This window comes from Protomyctophum bolini (genome assembly GCF_963924005.1).
Source record: "Protomyctophum bolini genome assembly, chromosome: 12".
In the NCBI taxonomy this organism is placed as follows: domain Eukaryota; kingdom Metazoa; phylum Chordata; class Actinopteri; order Myctophiformes; family Myctophidae; genus Protomyctophum; species Protomyctophum bolini.
The window spans coordinates 42971323-42992719 of NC_137873.1; the positions used below are offsets into that span (position 1 = coordinate 42971323).

Here is a 21397-nt window from a genome sequence, read left to right on the forward strand (position 1 = left end):
GGATGAATTAGGTTTAAAATGTATAGGAGGAGAAAAATAATGTTCTCAATGGATGGTGTCAAATTGTGAATTCATTGACAAGCTGGGGAAATGGGGGTGAAGTCACTCAAGTCAGGAATGGCAGAGTCAGGGACGATTCATACTCCAATTTTAGAGCCGAATAAAAGTCGGTTCGGCTCTGTAGAGCCTACGATTTGACGTCATTTGAGGTTTGGGGGGGCGGCCGGGTACCGTCCTAAAGTCGTCTCTTCGGTGCTACAGAAAATTTCCGACAAGCCGAGATCATTTCGGCACTACAGCGCCGAAACAGCTGTAAAATAGGAGTATGAATCGGCCCTCACTCTTCACTCCTTCTGCCACAGTACTACTAAAATGTAATCTCTTCAGATGCAGTACGCACTTGTTATTGCTATTTACAGTAGCTGCTAGATAGAATAAAAATGTAATCAATGTAATGTAACATCAAGGAATATCGTATAATTATTTGCATGACAATTAAAGGGACACTTCACCCTTTTTGCAAAAATATATATGTTAATGACATTTAGGAGCTTTAGAACACTTTCCTGGGGGTCTTTATGTGTGTAATATGTAGTTTTAGATATTTTAGATTGTAGCAGTGAGCCTGTTGTCTCTGATGTCATGGACACTGGTCTCACTACCTTCCTGGACTACAATTCCCATAATTATTTGGTGCACTGCTCCTCCTTGTGGATAGGGGGGAGAGCTGTCTTACTGAGACAACATGTAGTCCAGGAAGGAAGTGAGCCCAGTGTCCATGACATCAGAGACACTGGTCTCACTGCTACAATCTAAAATATATAAAACCACATATTACACACATAAAGACCCCCAGGAAAGTGTTCTAAAGCTTCTAAACGTCATTAACATATATTTTTTTTGCAAAAAGGGTGAAGTGTCCCTTTAATTGCCAAGTAGAATTCCATGATGGTGACAGCGCTACTCTCTCTCTCTGGCAGTGACTGGTACTACGCTCGCAGCCCCTTCCTCACGTCCCACCTCACCGCTGACATCATCAACCACCTCTACGAGCTCAACCAGATCCAGTTCGACGTGGCGGCCAGGGGTCACGACCTTGACGCGGACTGGCCGACCTTTGCGAGGTAACCAAGGTCTACGCGCTGCGTCGTTCGTTGTCTCGTCGTGTTGCGTGCAGCGTGGAGCGTGGAGCAGCACGCGGAGATTTCAGAAGCTAGTGGGCGAAGGGAAGGAAGAAAGACACTAATGTGCTTTAACCCATTAAAACACATTCCACGAATGTCCCTGGGGACGCTGTGGGCACTGGCGGCGTGTTTCCTCCTCCGCGTCATCAGTGCCCATAGTACCGAGGCGGGGGTTGGCGATAGGGCCTTTCTGTGTGGAGTTTGCATGTTCTCCCTGTGTCCCCTATAGGGTAGATAACCTCACAAAAACATGCTGTAATCCTGGTCTCTAAACTGCCTCCCCCTGGCCAGCCAGGGCGCCTGATGGAGGGGAAAGGAACTGGTCGGAAAAACGTGTCCCTTCCACGCGCTACGTCCGGCCAGGGAAATTCCCCTCTGTCAGGTGAAAAGAAGCAGCTTGGACTCCTCATGCATAGAAGGAGGCATGAGGTCAGTCCGCTGCCCCCCCAGGTTGGCAGAGGAAGTGTAGCGCCCAGGATTACTTAGATAATTGGCACTGGGTGAAAAGAAAAACTGGGTTACAAAATCGTGGGATAAAAATGTAATAAAAAAAAAAAAACACACATTCCACGCGTTATCGTATAATTGACAGGATAGCGTGACTGCCGGGATTGTTTAAGTATTTGCGCCTTTGATCCATGAAAATCCGCTTGAAAACAATCCCATGATTTGTTATTGAGCCGACAAAAAAAAAGCCACTTCCGTGATCCCAGGGTCACAGACAAAGAGCACAGCTTTGAGCAAAGATTGTCCCTTGCATTGGAGGACTCAGTTTCCCAGAAGCCCTTGCAAGCCGGCGGTTGGTTGATTTCCGGTTACGTCATCGTCATAACGTGTCCGGCCTCGTCACAATGTCCGCGACAAAAGCAGATTTTCATAATAACCGTCTAACAACGGCGAATTAAACGCATTAAACAAATAGCGGGTTTAGCATATTATGCGTGGAAAGACAATGGAATAAATGTCGGGTTATGCGTTCAAAGTTTTTAGACACGAGACCAGATTCTACAAATGCCGTCTAAATAATGACAGTTTTCTGTTTTCTGCTCAAACTATTTCATGTCAAAGACCTCAAAAACTATATGTAATTATATACCCCATCTGTAAATATGTTGTTCCAGGGACCCCATCAGATGCAAATATTTGAGTTTTAAAACATTCGCTGTGAAATAATACATATTCAAAGATTTTCACACGATTTCACGAGCAGATTTACAAGCTCGTAGCGGAGCGACACTCTGTACCGCGCTAGCTTGTAGATCTGCTATTTCTCAACAGTTGAAGTTCTAAAATAATGGTTCACCCATTCTGACCGGGCACCCATTTTGGTGTTTAGCATCATGTTATGCTTTAGCTATTGAAAAATATCAGATCTACAAGCTCATAGCGCGCCACCGAGTGGCGCGCTACGAGCTTGTAGGTCTGCTATTTTTAGAAAAATCGAAGAACGATTGACATTTTTTGAATCTGATCTCAGGTCAGAATGGGTTAATCAGACCAGTGTGTGTCCAGTGGAAACCTCGTATGAATCTGATCTCAGGTCAGAATGGGTTAAAAGCTAACACAGATGCGTTGCAGGTCTTAATGGATTCATTATTCAGAAAAACGTTGGGGGGAGGGAGGGGGGGGGGGGGGGGGGGGAGTGAGCCGGTGATTGAAGAGGTGCTCAATAGAGACAGTAAAAGATAATAGTTTTTCACCACAGGGTTTTAAGATGAATTGAAGGAGATTTATAAAGTACTGTAATTGAGGTAAACGTGTAAGTTGAGTGAGTCGCTGTTGGAACTAATCAGGATTTGTAATGGCGGCGACGTCGGGGTGTTTTCACAGCCTCAACTAACACTTAATTATCTGACAGCCCTGAGATTCACAACTTAAGCTTGGCTATTTATTTTGTATAATTTTTTTTTTTTTCAAAGCACAACTGCAAGGGTTTGCGATCCTGCAGTGTTGGTGCGTGTGTGTGTGTGTGTGCGTGCGTGCGTGCGTGCGTGCGTGCGTGTGTGTGTGTGTGTGCGTGTGCGTGCAGGGCCTCATTCTTCATGTTAGCACCTCTCAAAACCTCTCAAACTTCCCCATTATTATTTCTCAGTGTTGCCACACTTGTCTTTTTGGCAACCAGAGTGTGTACATTTTTGTACCGCATCCACATGCACACACACACACACACACACACACACACACACACACACACACACACACACACACACACACACACACACGCACACACACACACACACACACTAGTTTACCCACTTCACGTTCCTTAGAACTCCAGCAATGATAGTTCCTCTAAGCTCTGAACACTTCACAGCGTGTGAACAACCACCTCAAGTAGGTAGGTGACTCCTAGGGACCTCTTTTCGGCTCCACGTGTCCACATAATGGACGTGGTTTAAATGCTCAGAAATAAACGGCATTATTAACCCATTCTGACCTGAGATCAGATTCATACGAGGTTTCCTCTGGACACACACTGGTCTGATTAACCCATTCTGACCTGAGATCAGATTCTAAAAAATGTCAGTCGCTCTTCGATTTTTCAAAAATAGCAGACCTACAAGCTCGTAGCGCGCCACTCGGTGGCGCGCTATGAGCTTGTAGATCTGCTATTTTTCAATAGCTAAAGCACAACGTAATGCTAACACCAAAACGGGTTCCAGACCAAAATGGGTTAAATGCTCAGAAATAAACGGCATTATTAAGCTCTAAAGCACCTTTTTCCTTTCTCTGTTTTTTTGCCCTCATTATTTTGGTAATCCATATCCTATGAATTAAGATCCACCAGAATTTGGGCATCAAGACATTAACCAAATAAAAACACAATTTATGAGTGGAGGGTCTCTTTCAATCTTCTGGTTCAAGGTTCAAGGTTCTTTCTTATTTGTCTCCCGAGGAAGAAATTTGTCTTAGACAAAGGGCCCTGCGTGTGTTCAAGTGAGATGAAATGACGTGGTTCAGAATAGAATCCGGTAGAGAGAGAGAGTGTGTGTGTGTGTGTGTGTGTGTGTGTGTGTGTGTGTGTGTGTGTGTGTGTGTGTGTGTGTGTGTGTGATTCATAAGAGAATCTTATGTGATGCTACCAGATTTCAACATTGTTGTGGCATTTAACTTGGGACTTTAAATCCACTAAGTAAGATGGCAAATATGATTTCTTTGTATATTACAAACCTTTTTTTATTTTTTATTATTTCATCTCAGGAGAACGTTAGGAGCCATCTCATCATCTCACCTTTGGAGACCTCCCACTCGTTGCTCCAGCATCAACAGCCTGGTAAGCTGACGCACGCACACATGCACGCACACACGCACACATGCACGCACACACGCACACATGCACGCACACACGCACACATGCACGCACACACGCACACATGCACGCAAACACGCACACATGCACGCACACACGCACGCACGCACGCTTGAGCCTTGAACCCAATATTGGTATATTATCTTCCTTGCTATGTGCTATAGCTGCAAGTTTCAATGTGCTAAAACTTGATTTGTGCGATCAGTATAATTATAGTATGTCTCTGTATGACTAGAAGTGCTTTATTCCCTGTTTTCTTTTCACCAGGCACAAGAGTTCCTCCCCATTCCAGACTTGGGTCACAGTCTCCTGGGTGACCTGGGGGAGCTGGGGGAACCCTCCCCTTGCAGCATCGCAGAAGACCTTCGCATCGAGCTCGACCAGTCGGAGCTCCGGCAGCAGGAGCTTCTGGTGCGCGTGCGGGAACTCGGCAAAGAGTCCGCGGAGCTGAAAGGCGTGGTCAAAGACCTCGAAGAGCAGCTTCTGGCTGCCCAGAGGGCCTCTCCGGACCAGAGTCCGTCGTCTGTCCCTGAAGCCGGCCACCAGGAGAGGGCCAATCACCTTCAAGCCAACAGGGAAGCCATCAACTGCGAGCTCCAAGCTCGACTGACCGCGGCGGAGAACAAAAACATGGAGCTCTTCTCCAAGCTGGACGGGGCGCTCAGCGAGAAGGGCCAGCAGACGGCCAGCTACTTCGACTCGGCCTGGAAGATCCAGGAGCTCTTGGACAAGCTGAAGGCCACCGAGGAGGAGAGGCTGGAGGTCAGGAGAGAAGCCGAGGACAGGGCGAGGCACGCCGAGCGCCTCTCCCAGGAGCTCAAGATCCGCGAGGACGTGGCGAGGAGGAGCGAAGAGCAACTGGCCGACGTGAAAGCCAACGCCCGGGAGGAGCAGCAGGGGGCGCTGCAGCGCCTGGAGGAGCTCCAGGGCGCCGTGGGTCGAATCCAAGGGGCTCTTACTCTGAAGGACAAGGAGACGGGGAACCTGAGAGCTCAGCTTCAGAACCTGCAAGGTTCACTGGAGAGCAGAGAACGGCAGGCCGAGGAGCTGAGGAGAAGACTGCAGGAGGAACGGGAGGACGTAGAGCGGAGGTTCTTTACCAGCGGCAGCCAAAATGAACTGCTGGAGAGCCAGGTCCACGAGTTGACGGAGCATCTGGAGAACTGCGAGAGAGAGCTATTGATCCGCTCTGAGAGAGTTAGACATCTAGAGGAGCAGACGGAGAAGAAACAGAGTCTGTGTGTAGCTGTCCCTGGCAACGAAGTCCATTCCTGTAATTGTAATCATACCAAAAACCTTGAAGACTACAAATCCCAATGCACCACTCTCATGGAGCTAAACGGCAAATTACTCCAGACAGTGAAGAGGAGCGAGGAGACGACCAGGGAGATGGCTGAGAGCAGGGCGGCCATGATGGACCAGCTCGCCTTCCTGAGAGCGTCCGAGAAGCACCTGAAGGGCCGGGTGGACGCCGCCGGTATGAGCGTCGAAGACCGGGAGTGGAAGCTCCTGGAAGAAAACCTGCGTTTGGAGGAGACGGTCCAGAAATCTCTCGTCCAGAGCGAAACCTGCGACGCTCGGCTCAAAAGGCTCGAGCGTGACAACAGGGACCTCCTGGAGGCTCAGCTCTCCTTGAAGAAGCAGCTGTCCACGACTCGGGGGGAACTCGACGCGGCCGCGGCCAAAGCCTCCGAGCTGGACAAGTACCTGGCCATCTCCCAACGGGGCCAAGTGGAGCTCCAGGACAAGCTCCATGGAACGGAGGCTGAGCTCAGGGACCAGACCCGGGAATGTGAGCTCCTGCAGCGGGCCGCCAGGCCAGAGGAGCAGGAGAGCGGCACGAGTGGAGAGGTGGAGAACGAAAAGGGAGCCGCGGAGAGCACCGAGAAGCTCCACGACGGTCACCAAACCGCCAAGGAGGCCAACGCCAGGCTGGTGGTCACCGAGGCCCACCTGGAGCTCAACGTCAGGGAGGTGCGGAGGCTCCAGGAGGAGGTGGTGCAGCTCCGAGCTCAGCTGCTGGGCGGGGCCGAGGAGCGCATGAAGGCCCAGGCCATGCAGGAGGTGTCGGAGGCCTCCCGGGACGACCTCCGCCTCCTGACGGAGCAGCTCAAAGCGCAGGTGGAGGAGCTGAACCGCCGGCACGTGGACGAGATCCTCCAGTCCCAGGAGCGCGAGGAGTCGCTGAGCCGCGACCGCGACTGCGAGGCGCGCGCTCGCATGGGCCTGGCCGCGGAGGTGACGGCCTCCCGCGAGGAGCTCCGCGACCTGAAGCTCCGCCACGAGGCCGTGTGCCTGGAGAACGGCGAGTCCCGGAAGGCCCTGCACCGGGCCAACACGGAGACGGCCGAGCTGGGCGTGCACCTGTGCATGCTGACCGCCGAGAACGAGGAGGCGCGCCTGCGCTGGGAGGGCCTCTCGTCCAAGCTGCAGGAGCTGGAGGACGAGGCGGCGCACGAGGCCGAGAGGCTGAGCTCCAGCATGGAGCAGCTGCAGCAGGAGAACCGGGAGCTGCAGCAGCAGTGCCACGACCAGCAGGGTCTGCTGCAAGGTTACGATTTACAAAGTTTGGGACTTTTTCATTATCATTTGTGTTCTTTAGTTCTTTTTTGACCAACAACAAAACTAATCTGATTCGGTTAGTTTAGTTTTTAGAGCAGGTTTGCTAGTTTTTGTTTTTTTTTGTTTGTGAGTGGTTCATTTTATTTTTTATTTCGATTCAGTTACAGATTAAGTTTATAAATACATTTACGGGCATTTTTGTCTTATCATTTCAGTTAGTTTAAGTTAGTTCTGTAAACACACACAATACAGTTTCAGTTAGTTAAATCATTTTACTTTTTACTTTTCTAGTTTTTATTTCGTTCAGTTAACGGAAATGTACATACCGGTATATATATTTCTTTAAATGAGTTGTAGTTTGAACTGTAATCTCCCTGTGGTCCGTTGGCAGCCATCTTTAAATGAGTTGTAGTTGTAACTGTAATATCCCTGTTGGTCCGTTGGCAGCCATCTTTAAATGAGTTGTAGTTTGAACTGTAATATCCCTGTGGTCCGTTGGCAGCCATCTTTAAATGAGTTGTAGTTGTAACTGTAATATCCCTGTTGGTCCGTTGGCAGCCATCTTTAAATGAGTTGTAGTTTGAACTGTAATCTCCCTGTTGGTCCGTTGGCAGCCATCTTTAAATTAGTTGTAGTTTGAACTGTAATATCCCTGTTGGTCCGTTGGCAGCCATCTTTAAATGAGTTGTAGTTTGAACTGTAATATCCCTGTGGTCCGTTGGCAGCCATGCATGTAATATAACTGTAATATAACTGTAATCTCCCTGTTGGTCCGTTGGCAGCCATGCATGTAATATAACTGTAATATAACTGTAATCTCCCTGTTGGTCCGTTGGCAGCCATGCATGTAATATAACTGTAATATAACTGTAATCTCCCTGTTGGTCCGTTGGCAGCCATGCATGTTCTCCAGGCCGACCTGGACAAGGCTCAGCGGGAGGCGCGGGCCGTGCAGGAGAGGGGCCAGGAGGAGATCCAGGCGCTGCGCTTCCAGCTCAGCAGCCAGGCCATGAGCCACCGCAACCACCACAACGTCAGTCATTTACCCTCACTTTAACCCAGTGTTTCCCAACCTGTGTGTCGCGGAGCTTTGGTGCTCCGCTTGATGTGTCCAAGTGCTCCGCGTAATTTGACCGAAATTAAGTTATAGTGTTACTTTCTGTCAAATCAGGCGGCACACTAACTCTCCCCCTTAAGCAATATTATAGCTACTGGGCTGCAGGCTTCTTATTGTTGCGTCGTAACCCATTCTGACCTGAGATCAGATTCATTCGAGGTTTCCACTGGACACACACTGGTCTGATTAACTCATTCTGACCTGAGATCAGATTCTACAAATGTCAGTCGTTCTTCGTTTTTTTCAAAAATAGCAGACCTACAAGCTCGTAGCGCGCCACTCGGTGGCGCGCTATGAGCTTGTAGATCTGCTATTTTTCAATAGCTAAAGCATAACATGATGCTAACACCAAAATGGGTTCCTGTTCAGAATGGGTTAACCCATTTTCACCTGAGATCAGATTCTAAAAACAATTCTTCCACATCCTGACAGTTTTCTGAAAAAGCTATGTTTCTATGTCAGTCGTTCTTCGATTTTTCAAAAACAGCAGACCTACAAGCTCGTAGCGCGCCACTCGGTGGCGCGCTATGAGCTTGTAGGTCTGCTAGTTTTCAATAGCTATAAATCATAACACAATGCTAACCCGCCCCAAAATGGATTAATTCAGCATTGTCCATATTGTCATTCATTAGATAACGTTGTCAAAGCCGGCAATAAATAATGTCTCGGTTTTGCTTCTTCTTTTTTTTCCTTCTTCTTCAGGAACTAGACCAGGAGCTACAGGAAGTGAGGTCACAGCTGGCGGCTAAGCAGGAGAGGGAGGTCGTTCTGGAGAGCAAGGTACACCAGCTGGAGGTGAGTGGACAGACAACCTCCTTTCCAGATGTTTCATTAACCTATTCTGGTCGGGAACCCCTTTTGGTGTTAGCATTATGCTATGCTTTAGCTATTGAAAAATAGCAGATCTACAAGCTCATAGCGCACCACCGAGTGGCGCGCTACGAGCTTGTAAGTCTGCTATTTTTGAAAAATCGAAGAACGACTGACATAGAATCATAGCTTTTTCAGAAAACTGTCAGGATGTAGAAGACATTTTTAGAATCTGATCTCAGGTCAGAATGGGTTAAGAAAAGCTGTGCCACGCCGTCACAATGCAAACTGTTGTCATGGTGGTTGGTCTCAGCGTCACACTGTCATGTGCATGATGTATTTTCAAGGAAGGTTTTTACAGTGTGTGTGTATGTATATGTGTGTGTGTGTGTGTGTGTGTGGGTGGCAGGTTGGCCAACGCTGCCCCCTGTGCCCTTTAGCAAGTCACTGCAGCGTGAAACCCCCTAACTAACTACCTGCAGCTGCTCTGACACGGCTCTGCACCGCGGACTGCAGCCTTGCGTGATGGATATGCGGTGTTAGGGCTTAGCGCCAGTTAGACAAACTAATCCATTTAATAATATAATAACAATGAAACTTTATTTGTATAGCACCTTTCATGACATGAAATGCAGCTCAAAGTGCTTTTTCAGAAAAATGGAGAATAAAAGAAAAGCAAGGCAACAACATTAAAAAACAAGCAGTAATGCAATACAGTGAGGACATGAATAACAAAAAATAAAAAATAAAAGATCAATTAAAAGCAATGTTGTAGAAGTGGGTCTTGAGCTGAGCTTTAAAAATGTCTGCAGAGGCTGCCTGACGACGAAGGTACAGTGGGAGCTTGTTCCATGCCGACGGCCCGTAGAAGCAAAAAGCTGCTTCCCCGTATTTTTTAGTTGCCATTTTTTTGTTTGGAAAAGCGAGCAGGCCAGCAGTGGAAGACCTTAGGGGGCGGTTTGGGACACATTTAGGCATTTAATCTATTTTAATACAATAATAAAGGTTTTCAAAAGTGCATCTGATCTATACGCTTACAATGTGTGTAGCCGTTGTGTATATAACAAAATGCTTAATCAAAAGACAGTTGATTTAAAAATAAATGTTTTTGCGTCGATTCCATGACGTACAAGAAGTAAAAATGTAGATGCACCGTTGCATGTCTTGAGTATTAATAGGCGGGTAAATATATGAAAAAAAAGCACCTTACCCTAAAAAAATTGTAACAAAAGGTTTCTCAACTGATTTATGTAGTATTAGGTGTCCTTAATAACATACTAAAAGTTTACCAAAGTTTGACCACCCGAAAGGTGTTATTTTCAAGATGGCGTCCCAAGATGGCCTAAAAACCATTAAAATAGCCTAACTCCTTCATTATTCATCCTAGACAAGTACTTTTTGTGTCTAACCCTATGTTTTTGGGGTCTAGGAGTCCATTGAGCTTGTCCAAATTGCAGAGATACAATTAGATAATTGTGAAATCCAATATTGTTTTTGTGACTGTTAAAACCATCTGAAATAGTCACCAATTTCAAGTTAACTAAACTAAATATTTTAATAAATATCTAAATATTTATATATTCTTTTGGAATAAAGTTTCAAGATATCCTCAAAACACAACAAAACTAATGGTCACAATTTGCAGTAATTCAGAAGGTTGTGGCAGAGAATATTGTCAGTTGATAGACAATAGCCTACTGATTGCAAATATTGAAATATTATATATATTTGGATCTGTGGATAAAATTAGGTTCAAACTAAATAATTCATCTTTGACTATACACCCACCCAAAACTAATTTATTGCATTATTTACTCTTAGTGCAGAGTAGTCAGAACCTAAGTCTCTACCGGGTGCAGAGTAGTCAGAACCTAAGTCTCTACCGGGTGCAGAGGGGAGTATGATAGGTGGGGTTGGGTGAAGAGGTAAAGGGGGGTCCGGACTAGGGTTGGGATTTGTTAGGACTTTAACGGTTCCGGTTCCTAACGGTTCCTAATATTATTTTTTTCCCCTTTTTTTCTGACATATATTATGCTTATATTATAACTAACCTAACCAAGTACTTAATAAACACAAATTAGATTTTTGTATTTGCACTTTACAATTATGAGTTGGCACTATTATTTAAACTTCACCACCACCAGCTAGCCACCACGACAATATCATTGTTGCAATTTGTACTGTATATTAAATATACAGTACACATTGCAATAATGATATTGTTGTGGTGACAAATGTCTTTAATGTTCAGATTAATTTAATATTATTTTTTTATTGTACTGTAGGCTATGATCCTGTGCTTTTTTCTGCAAACTGTTTATAAAGTAATCAATCTATGGAGGTATTTACTGTATGCACCTAAAGGCTGGGCTCTCAACAGTTGCGCGATTAATTTAGAGCCAAATAAAAAGCAATTGAGTTGCTTATAAGTTGTAAAAATAAGTGCAGACAAATTAGATTTTTATTTAATTCATGGTTCTATGGTTAACGTGATTCAGACAGAAAGACGTCGAGTCATAATAAAAAGCTCTGTAGAAGTTAGTAGTTTTTATTTTCTAACGTTATTCGTGTAGGCGTATTGATTTTGAGATGTTTCCTGGTGCAAGTTTCAACATCCTTTGCAGGAAACTATGGCATCACATTTATTGTGCAATAAGTGCAATAAATGCAATGCCATAGTTTCCTGCTAAGGATGTTGCAAAATAAACAAGCTGTCTCTGCGTTATTGTCAGGGAGGTGTCTCTGTATCGTTTGCAACAGTCAGTCACTCATATATGATACAGTCTGCTTCTAGCGAAAATCTAACTAATTCAGCAGCAGTAACATTAGCGTTTTCTCTCAGTCAGTTGATTCTTCATATCCATATGAGTGAAGCGGCCGGGGTGACATGTTTATTTTTCAAACACAGTTGTTATATGAGGCGATCTAAAATCGCTTCAATGGGGATTTCAATGCAACTAAACAAATACATGAACCTGGGGACTGACGCCCTCTACTGAAAGTGACGTCAGACTTCGGTGCTCTATAGTCCCACTGGTCCCATGTGGACCATGCTAGCTCTTACTCCCGAGATAGGACCTCTTTAGTTAGCATATAGGTAGTGAGGACAGTCTCCACTGATGGTGGTTATAAGACCTCCACATGTTGCAAGACTGTATGCATGCTGGTCCCAAATGGACCTCCTGCTGGCTCCTAGGTCTGAGCTATAGGCGCTTAGAGTGGGCATAGGTATACAGAAGGGTCAGACCCACATAGTGGTGGTTATAAGACCTCCACGTGGTGCATGATTGTTTGTCAGGCAGACAGGGGTGTCCCTATGTCGGACTGGCTCACAGGAGAGTCGGTGTCTGACCATTAATATTACTGGGGCCCCCAGTGACTGATCATTATGGCGCAGAATACCCTCTCCCCTCTCCTCTAGAACAGATACTGTAGTACGAAAATGCAAAAAGTGCAAAAAACACGAAATTAGGGGCGCCCACTGTATTTATATTGGCCACATGGCATCCTACGTTGTCATTTAGTGTGCCCTAAACAAACATTAAAGTCCATAGTCTTGGCTGCCATATGACTTAAAAAGCCATGCATTGGAAGGCAGCAATGCTTGTTTGTTGGATAGCAGCAGGGCTACAGCGTGGAGGGAGGTTAGATTGGGATTCTATGGGGAGACCGAGACTGGAGCCCAGGGCTCAAGGTTATTGCCAGCAGTACCAAACACAAAGTAAATGTGAAATTCATTTTACACACACAACTACTACAGTCTCGGGAATAAGAAGATGTCTGTGGGGAGAGCAACGGACTTGAACTCATGCTTCCTTCATGCCTGAGTGACCAAGTTGCTCCTTTACACCTGACAGAGGGAGAGTTTCCCTGGTTGGACGTATAGCGCGTGGAAGGAACACGTTATTCCAACCAGTTCCTTTCCCCTCCATCAGGCGCCCCGGTTGGCCAGGGGGAGGCAGTTTCCTTTTTGGTGTTTTAAGCATTATGTTATGCTTTAGCTATTGAAAAATAACAGATCTACAAGCTCATAGCGCGGCACCGAGTGGCGCGCTACGAGCTTGTAGATCTGCTATTTTTGAAAGATCATGAAAATGTGGCGCAAATCTTTATATACACTATATCTTTCAGAGCGAACGTTTTTAACTCAAAGCTTTGCTTCCGGGGAGGTCCCTGGAACTACATATTTTCAGATGGGGGTCGGCGGACAATTTCATATATTTTTGGGGGTCCTTGACAAGAAAATGTTTGAAAATCACTGACATCAGAAACATTTGTAGAATCGTCCTCGGGACTAAATGGGTTAATGTAAATAGCGGGATAATGTAACCTTCAGACTGATTACCCGCCTCCGCTTTGCAGCCTGTCAGTGATTTATCCATAAACAACGACCACTCAGCCATACTTTATCCCTTACATAAAACAAATAAGCAACTACACTCTGGAAACAAGTACCGTAATAGAGCGCCGCAGTCCCGCCCCCTCTCAGAAAAACGAGTGGCCCAGGAAATGAAACCCCAATGCATTCTCCCATCGGCACTTCTAATATAATTTATTTAAAGACGGTTACGCCGCGGACAAAGCCAACTCGGATCGTGACAAATCATGACAATGAACACAATGTTTTGGGGCCGATCAAATCATTAGAAAGAAGAAAAGAAAGTCAGGAGACAACACTATTTGTTTTGTTTTTCGTCTTATAAATTACTTGATCGGCTCAAAACATTGTGTTCATTGTCATGATTCGTCACGATCCGAGTTGGCTTTGTCCGCGGCGTAACCGTCTTTAAATACATTAAATAAGAAGTGCCGATGGGAGAATGCATTGGGGTTTCATTTCCTGGGCCACTCGCTTTTCTGAAAGGGGGCGGGGACTGCGGCGCTCTATACCAGTTGACTCTGAGGCTTAATCAGGAGTTGCAGACAGTAGCCACGGGGTATAATCTAGGGCTAGGCGGTGGATATTGCTCTTGTCTTCATGTATGTAAATTGTCTTGTTCTTTGTGTTATGTCAAATGTGTGTATATGTGTTCTGCATACTTGGCTGCTGGGTCGCAAGACAGATTCACAGTGTGAACTGACAATAAAGTACTATTATCATATCATATATCATATCATATCAATGTGCGGACATACTGTACATGACAACAGCGTTCTGCTGCTCTGCTTGCAGATCGAGGCCGGGCAGCAGATGGAGGAGGCCGACGCCCACATGGTCCAGACCGACCGGCTGATCCTGCAGAGGGAAGAGGAGCTGGACGAGCTGAAGGGGAATCTATACAGGTGGGTTAATCACATGAATTTATACAGGTGGGTTGATCACGTGAATAATCACATGAATTTATACAGGTGGGTTAAATCACGTGAATAATCACATGAATTTATACAGGTGGGTTGATCACGTGAAAAATCACATGAATTTATACAGGTGGGCTAATCACGTGAATTTATACAGGTGGATTTATCACGTGAATAATCACATGAATTTATACAGGTGGAAACACATTCATAATCACATGAATTTATACAGGTGGAAATACATTCATAATCACATGAATTTATACAGGTGGATTAATCACGTGAATAATCACATGAATTTATACAGGTGGATTAATCACATGAATAATCACATGAATTTATACAGGTGGGTGAATCACGTGAATAATCACATGAATTTATACAGGTGGAAACATTGTATTCATCATCACATGGCACCACGCAAAGACACGTGATTTAATCCTATACCTGATTCATGGTAGTTATAGTTTAACTTATTTTCTTATAGGTCTGAAAAATACGTATCTTATCGAATCAATTGAATAATAATAATATTGTTATTATCTCTTTACTGCGCCTTTCTTTAACAAAGTTTACTAAGTGCTTTATGGATTTAAAACAGAAAACACTATCAAATCAAAATGGCAGTCCAATACTAAGAACACCTGAAACAACCACAATAATGAGAGACTAGTAAAACACGGACCAGATCATCAATTCAAGGAACAAAATGTTGTGTCCAGGTCTGAGGAGGGCCGGGCCGTGGCAGAGATGGCGTGCCGCGAGCTGAGCGAGAGTCTACGGAGAACCACGCAGGACAAACAGAGCATGGACCTGCAGGCAGCCGCCGAGATGGACGACCTGTACCGTACCAAGATCAACCTGGAGGAGAGACTCATAGAACTCATCAGGTACAGACAGACTACAGACTACACACTACAGACTACAACTACAGACTCATAGAACTCATCAGGTACAGACAGACTACACACTACACACTACACACTACAGACTACAGACTACACACTACAGACTACACACTACACACTACAGACTCATAGAGCTCATCAGGTACAGACAGACTACACACTACACACTACACACTACAGACTACAGACTACAGACTACACACTACAGACTACAGACTACACACTACAGACTACACACTACAGACTACACACTACAGACTACAGACTCATAGAACTCATCAGGTACAGACAGACTACACACTACACACTACACACTACACACTACAGACTACACACTACAGACTACACACTACAGACTACACACTACAGACTACACACTACAGACTCATAGAACTCATCAGCTACAGACTACAGACTGATAGAACTCATCAGGTACAGACAGACTACAGACTCATAGAACTCATCAGGTACAGACAGACTACACACTACAGACTACAGACTCATAGAACTCATCAGGTACAGACAGACTACACACTACAGACTACACACTACAGACTACAGACTCATAGAACTCATCAGGTACAGACTACAGACTACAGACTCATAGAACTCATCAGGTACAGACAGACTACACACTACAGACTACAGACTCATAGAACTCATCAGGTACAGACTACAGACTACAGACTCATAGAACTCATCAGGTACAGACTACAGACTACAGTTACAGACTACAGACTACACACTACAGACTACACACTACAGACTACACACTACACACTACAGACTACACACTACAGACTACAGACTCATAGAACTCATCAGGTACAGACAGACTACAGACTACACACTACAGACTCATAGAACTCATCAGGTACAGACAGACTACAGACTACACACTACAGACTACACACTACAGACTACACACTACAGACTCATAGAACTCATCAGCTACAGACTACAGACTCATAGAACTCATCAGGTACAGACTACAGACTCATAGAACTCATCAGGTACAGACTACAGACTCATAGAACTCATCAGCTACAGACTACAGACTCATAGAACTCATCAGGTACAGACTACAGACTCATAGAACTCATCAGGTACAGACTACAGACTCATAGAACTCATCAGCTACAGACTACAGACTCATAGAACTCATCAGGTACAGACTACAGACTCATAGAACTCATCAGGTACAGACTACAGACTCATAGAACTCATCAGGTACAGACTACAGACTCATAGAACTCATCAGCTACAGACTACAGACTCATAGAACTCATCAGGTACAGACTACAGACTCATAGAACTCATCAGGTACAGACTACAGACTCATAGAACTCATCAGCTACAGACTACAGACTCATAGAACTCATCAGGTACAGACTACAGACTCATAGAACTCATCAGGTACAGACTACAGACTCATAGAACTCATCAGGTACAGACTACAGACTCATAGAACTCATCAGCTACAGACTACAGACTCATAGAACTCATCAGGTACAGACGTTTCAAATACGTACCATGCCACTTTAGGTGCTGTATAGCAGCTCCTCCTGTGAGTCATGATTTTGAAACTATACTAACAATGTGCGATGGCGCCCTCCACAGGGAGAAAGACGTACTGTGGCAGAAGACCGACGCTCTGGAGTTTGAGCAGAAACTACGGGACGAGGAGACGGAGAGGGACGTCAACTACTGTCTGGGCTGTCACAGCCAGTTCAGCTGGTGGCTGCGCAAATACAACTGCAGGTACACAGCTCACACACACACACACACACACACTCACAGACACACACACACACACACACTGTCACAGCTGGTGGCTGTGACAGTGGTGTCACAGCCAGCTCAGCTTGTAGATCGGCTATTTTCAGCATGCAACCACGCCTAAAATGACTCTCTTCTCCACTAGTAGTTCAGTTTTTATTTGTTGACGAAGTTGTCAATATAGTATAGTCTTCTTTTTAGTCATCATACCTTAGTTTTTCATTTAGTTTAGTTTTCCCTCAGTAAATTTTTTTAGTCAATTTACAATTTACAATTTAGGCATTTAGCAGACGCTCTTAATCCAGAGCGACTTACATTAAGCAAGAACAAAAAGCATGGGAATGCATCACATAAAAACATTTATCATGAAACATGCGTAAGCTAAGAAAGTAACAGTGGAATATCTATATAATGAAACTATACATATAAACTATACATATATACTACTATGCTATACATATGTACTATGGCGTGTTAGTCGACGAACGTCTTTCGTCATAGTTTGAGTCGACAAAACGTCACTTGTTTCTGAACCCGTCGTGTGTGTGTGTTTGTTTTGTCGTCCAGGCTGTGCGGGCGTCCCTTCTGCTACTACTGCTGCAGCAACACCGTGAGCACCCACCAGGGCAGCGGCAGAGAGCGATGCTGCCGGGACTGCTACAGCCAGCACAGCGCCGTGGTAGAGCGCCACCCGCAGGAGGAAGCGGCCACTTCGCCGGGCGCCCCGTTCGGCCATCTGCTCCAGCAGCAGCCGGGGAAATCCCTGTTCAGCTACGCAGGTGACCGTCTGGGCGCGGCATGCGAGATTACGCACGCATGCACGCACGCACGCACGCACGCACACACGCACACACACACACACACACACACACACACACACACACACACACACAGCCTTCCCTGGGTTGCACACGTGTCTGATGTAGTGACATCAGGGGGGCAGTCAGACATATATTTTGTGAAGCCACTAAGGAAATGAAAGTTCATATAATGGCCTGTTGTGGCGCTGTCACTGGACCCAGAAAAACCCATAGCCCCATAGAAGTCCATGTATTTGGGCCCAACTTCACCTAGACTGTATTACCTTAATAAACATGGTCATGAATACTTTCTGCTTCCAGTCACTAGTTTAAAGTCTCATTTCTAATGTCATAATATTCTTTTTGGAAAATTATGGTCCCATTTATAAAAAAAATGACCATAAAGTCGCCGCGCATGTTCTGAGGGGCGTGGCTACCGTTACAGTCTATGAACGGGATCCCCCACCCACTCGAGTCAAAATAAAAACCAAAACGGATCTAGAAAGATGGCGACTTCCATTGCAAGGACTGACAGGCTTCATTTTACGTTCATGTTAGACCCGCGGAACGCTTTGTCCATATTTTTTACAGTCTATGAGTGACATACAGCACATGTGTGACTGAGACTATGTTGACTTTTTTTTGTTGGTAAAACAACAAAACAAATGAATACCGGACCGACATCAGAATCTAAATGATTCCAAATCAAAAATGGACTTTGTCACATCACAGTTTTAATCACACACTGGAGCCTTGCAATACTGGCCTTTCGTTCATATGCACACCAGTGTTGTTTTTGGCATCAAATTTCTATTTTAGTTTTAGTCATTCATCTTGAATAGTTTTCATTTAGTTTTAGTCACATTTTAGTCGCCTGGAATGTCTTAGTGTTTTAGTCGAGTAAATATCATAAGATTTTAGTCGACTAAATCTACGGTTTGGCGGGCCTTGATGCCGTCGTAATGACAGTTTTTTTTTCCAATTGCTGATAATAGCCGGTCTACATGCTCTGCTGTGTTGTGAGCTTGTAGATCTGCTATTTTCAGCATGCAACAAATTGTATAATGACTCATACTGGATCTCTCTTCTCCACTAGTCCCTTCCTAACATTTTAGTCCAGTTTTTATCTCTTGACGAAATTGTCAATATATTTAGTCATCATAGCTTAAGTTTAAATGTAGTTTCCATTTCGCTTTCGTCAGTGGAAAAAGGCAGTCGACGTAAAATCTTTCGTCTTAGTTTTAGTCGACGAAATCAACACTGATGCACACACGACTAAAATAACGTCCGTTCTTCTGTCCCGATGTCCAGGGGGAGGGGGAGGAGGGGGAGGGCCACACCCCGAGGGCCCCCGAGGGCCAGACGACGGGGCGTTCGACATCATCACCGAGGAGGAAGTGAGCGGCGTGTACGAGAGCGACTCCCTCTCCTTCTCCACCGCCTGCTCTCCCGGACACGGACAGCAGGGGGCAGCGCCGCTGTGAGTATACTGTGCACCTGTGCGTTCACTCGGGCACACACACACACACACACACACACACACACACCACACAGAGGTTGTAAATGACATGTGAGCGCCACTAACAAATACAGCCTGGGTCTCAATAGGCTCTATGCACACAGAATAACTCTTCCTAAAAATGGTTAAAAGGAGCTTTACATAGATTGTGCCTTACATTCACACATTCACACACACACACACACACACACACACACACACACACTTTCACTCACACACACACACACACACACACACACACACACACACACACACACCCATTCACACACACACACACACACACACACACACACACACACACACACACCCATTCACACACACACACACACACACACACATTCACACACACACACACACTGATGCTGGAGGAAACCATGCAAGGCAGCAAAACTGCACATCGGGAGCAATCAGGGGTTCAGTGTCTTGCTCAAGGACACTTCGACACTAACTCTGTGGCAGCCCGGGTTCGAACCGGCACCCCCCCCCCCCCTTTTTTATTTACATCAAAAGGGCATGTGAGCTCAAACCCACAATTCAACATTTTGGTTTTAAGATGTTGACCCCCAAATCACACCTTGGAAAGCATGAGTGTCTATTTCAAACAAAGTGTTTTTTGACTGGGAGTGGAGCAGGAATTGCCTGTCATAATTTGACCCCCCTGTATTAGGATGTATATTAGGATGTTGATATTCCGGTTTGGACGTATTGTGTGCGAAGGAACACGTTATTCCAACCAGTTCCTTTCCCCTCCATCAGGCGCCCCAGGGGCTGTTTTACCAGGGTTACTGCATGTTTTTTGTGAGGGTACCTACCTACCCTCGGAGACACGGGCAGAACATGCAGAACATGACCCCCACAACTCTGAGAGTGTACAAATGGAACAAATTCATTTGTACCATTTGGAACCCTAACCCACAGACACTTTGAGACCCACTGGGGTAGCAGAGTGTTTCCAGTGAGCCAACATGACACAACAAGCAGCACCCTGACTCTGTTTGCTACCAGCTACAGTACTATACATACTAATTCCTACACGGGTTGTGTTTTTAACCACAAGTTAAGTTTACTGAGGTTAAGGTTAGGGTTAGGTTTAGGTATAGTTTTACTGAGGTTAAGGTTAGGTTTAGGTATAGTTTTACTGAGGTTAAGGTTAGGGTTAGGTTTAGGTATAGTTTTACTGAGGTTAAGGTTAGGGTTAGGTTTAGGTATAGTTTTACTGAGGTTAAGGTTAGGTTTAGGCTGTCAATCACAGAGACTGGCCAATCACAGTGCGTCGACGGCACAACCCGCGTAGGCTTTGGTATGTCGCGTTTGACCAGAATACTTCATTAGTATCATTGGTAACACCTGTGAAGTAGGGATGGGGCCCTGAAGTAGGAAGGAGTTATTCTTCGTGAAAATATTTATTTCAGAAAACTGGAGGATTTAGAAGATTTTTTTAAATTAAAACATTAGGGAGAAAGGAGCATGTGAATTTAACCCATTCTGAACAGGAACCCATTTCGGTGTTAGCATCATGTTATGCTTTAGCTATTGAAAAATAGCAGATCTACAAGCTCATAGCGCGCCACCGAGTGGCGCGCTACGAGCTTGTAGGTCTGCTATTTTTGAAAAGATCGAAGAACGACTGACATTTTTTTAATCTGATCTCAGGTCAGAATGGGTTCATCAGACCAGTGTGTGTGTGTCCAGTGGAAACCTCGTATGAATCTGATCTCAGGTCAGAATGGGTTAATCATAAAATCACGTGCATCTGTTTTTCTCTTGTTTTAGCAGCAGGGATTCATTCTCTCCTCTGTCAGTGTCCTGTTGGTTTAACTCCGTCTCTCCCTCTTCAGAAACAGGAGTACCAGCGCGGGCGACACCACCTCCGAGGAGGCCGAGGACCAGATCTGTGCTGCCGGTCAGGACGCCGAGATCTGCCTGCTCAAGGCAGGAGAGCTGACGTGAGTTTGATCCACTCCACGTACTCCATGCCTTAGCTATTGAAAAATAGCAGATCTACAAGCTCATAGCGCGCCACCGAGTGGCGCGCTACGAGCTTGTAGGTCTGCTATTTTTGAAAAATCGAAGAACGACTGACATTTAGAAACATAGCTTTTTCAGAAAA

The 21397-nt window shown here is 45.3% G+C and overlaps 1 protein-coding gene across 1 annotated transcript in view; it reads left to right on the forward strand.

The window, feature by feature from the left end:
- Nucleotides 1–21397, forward strand: part of LOC308325184 (uncharacterized protein) — a gene marked incomplete at its 5' end in the record, with an annotated part of 279818 nt that overhangs the window by 249752 nt on the left and 8669 nt on the right. The window contains 9 exons of the mRNA XM_080777607.1: nucleotides 4938–7045; nucleotides 7953–8089; nucleotides 8876–8968; nucleotides 14157–14266; nucleotides 15004–15171; nucleotides 16810–16950; nucleotides 17536–17747; nucleotides 19086–19248; nucleotides 21126–21233. Coding sequence (XP_080633733.1) covers nucleotides 4938–7045; nucleotides 7953–8089; nucleotides 8876–8968; nucleotides 14157–14266; nucleotides 15004–15171; nucleotides 16810–16950; nucleotides 17536–17747; nucleotides 19086–19248; nucleotides 21126–21233 — 3240 coding nt within the window. The remainder of the gene's footprint in view (nucleotides 1–4937; nucleotides 7046–7952; nucleotides 8090–8875; nucleotides 8969–14156; nucleotides 14267–15003; nucleotides 15172–16809; nucleotides 16951–17535; nucleotides 17748–19085; nucleotides 19249–21125; nucleotides 21234–21397) is intronic.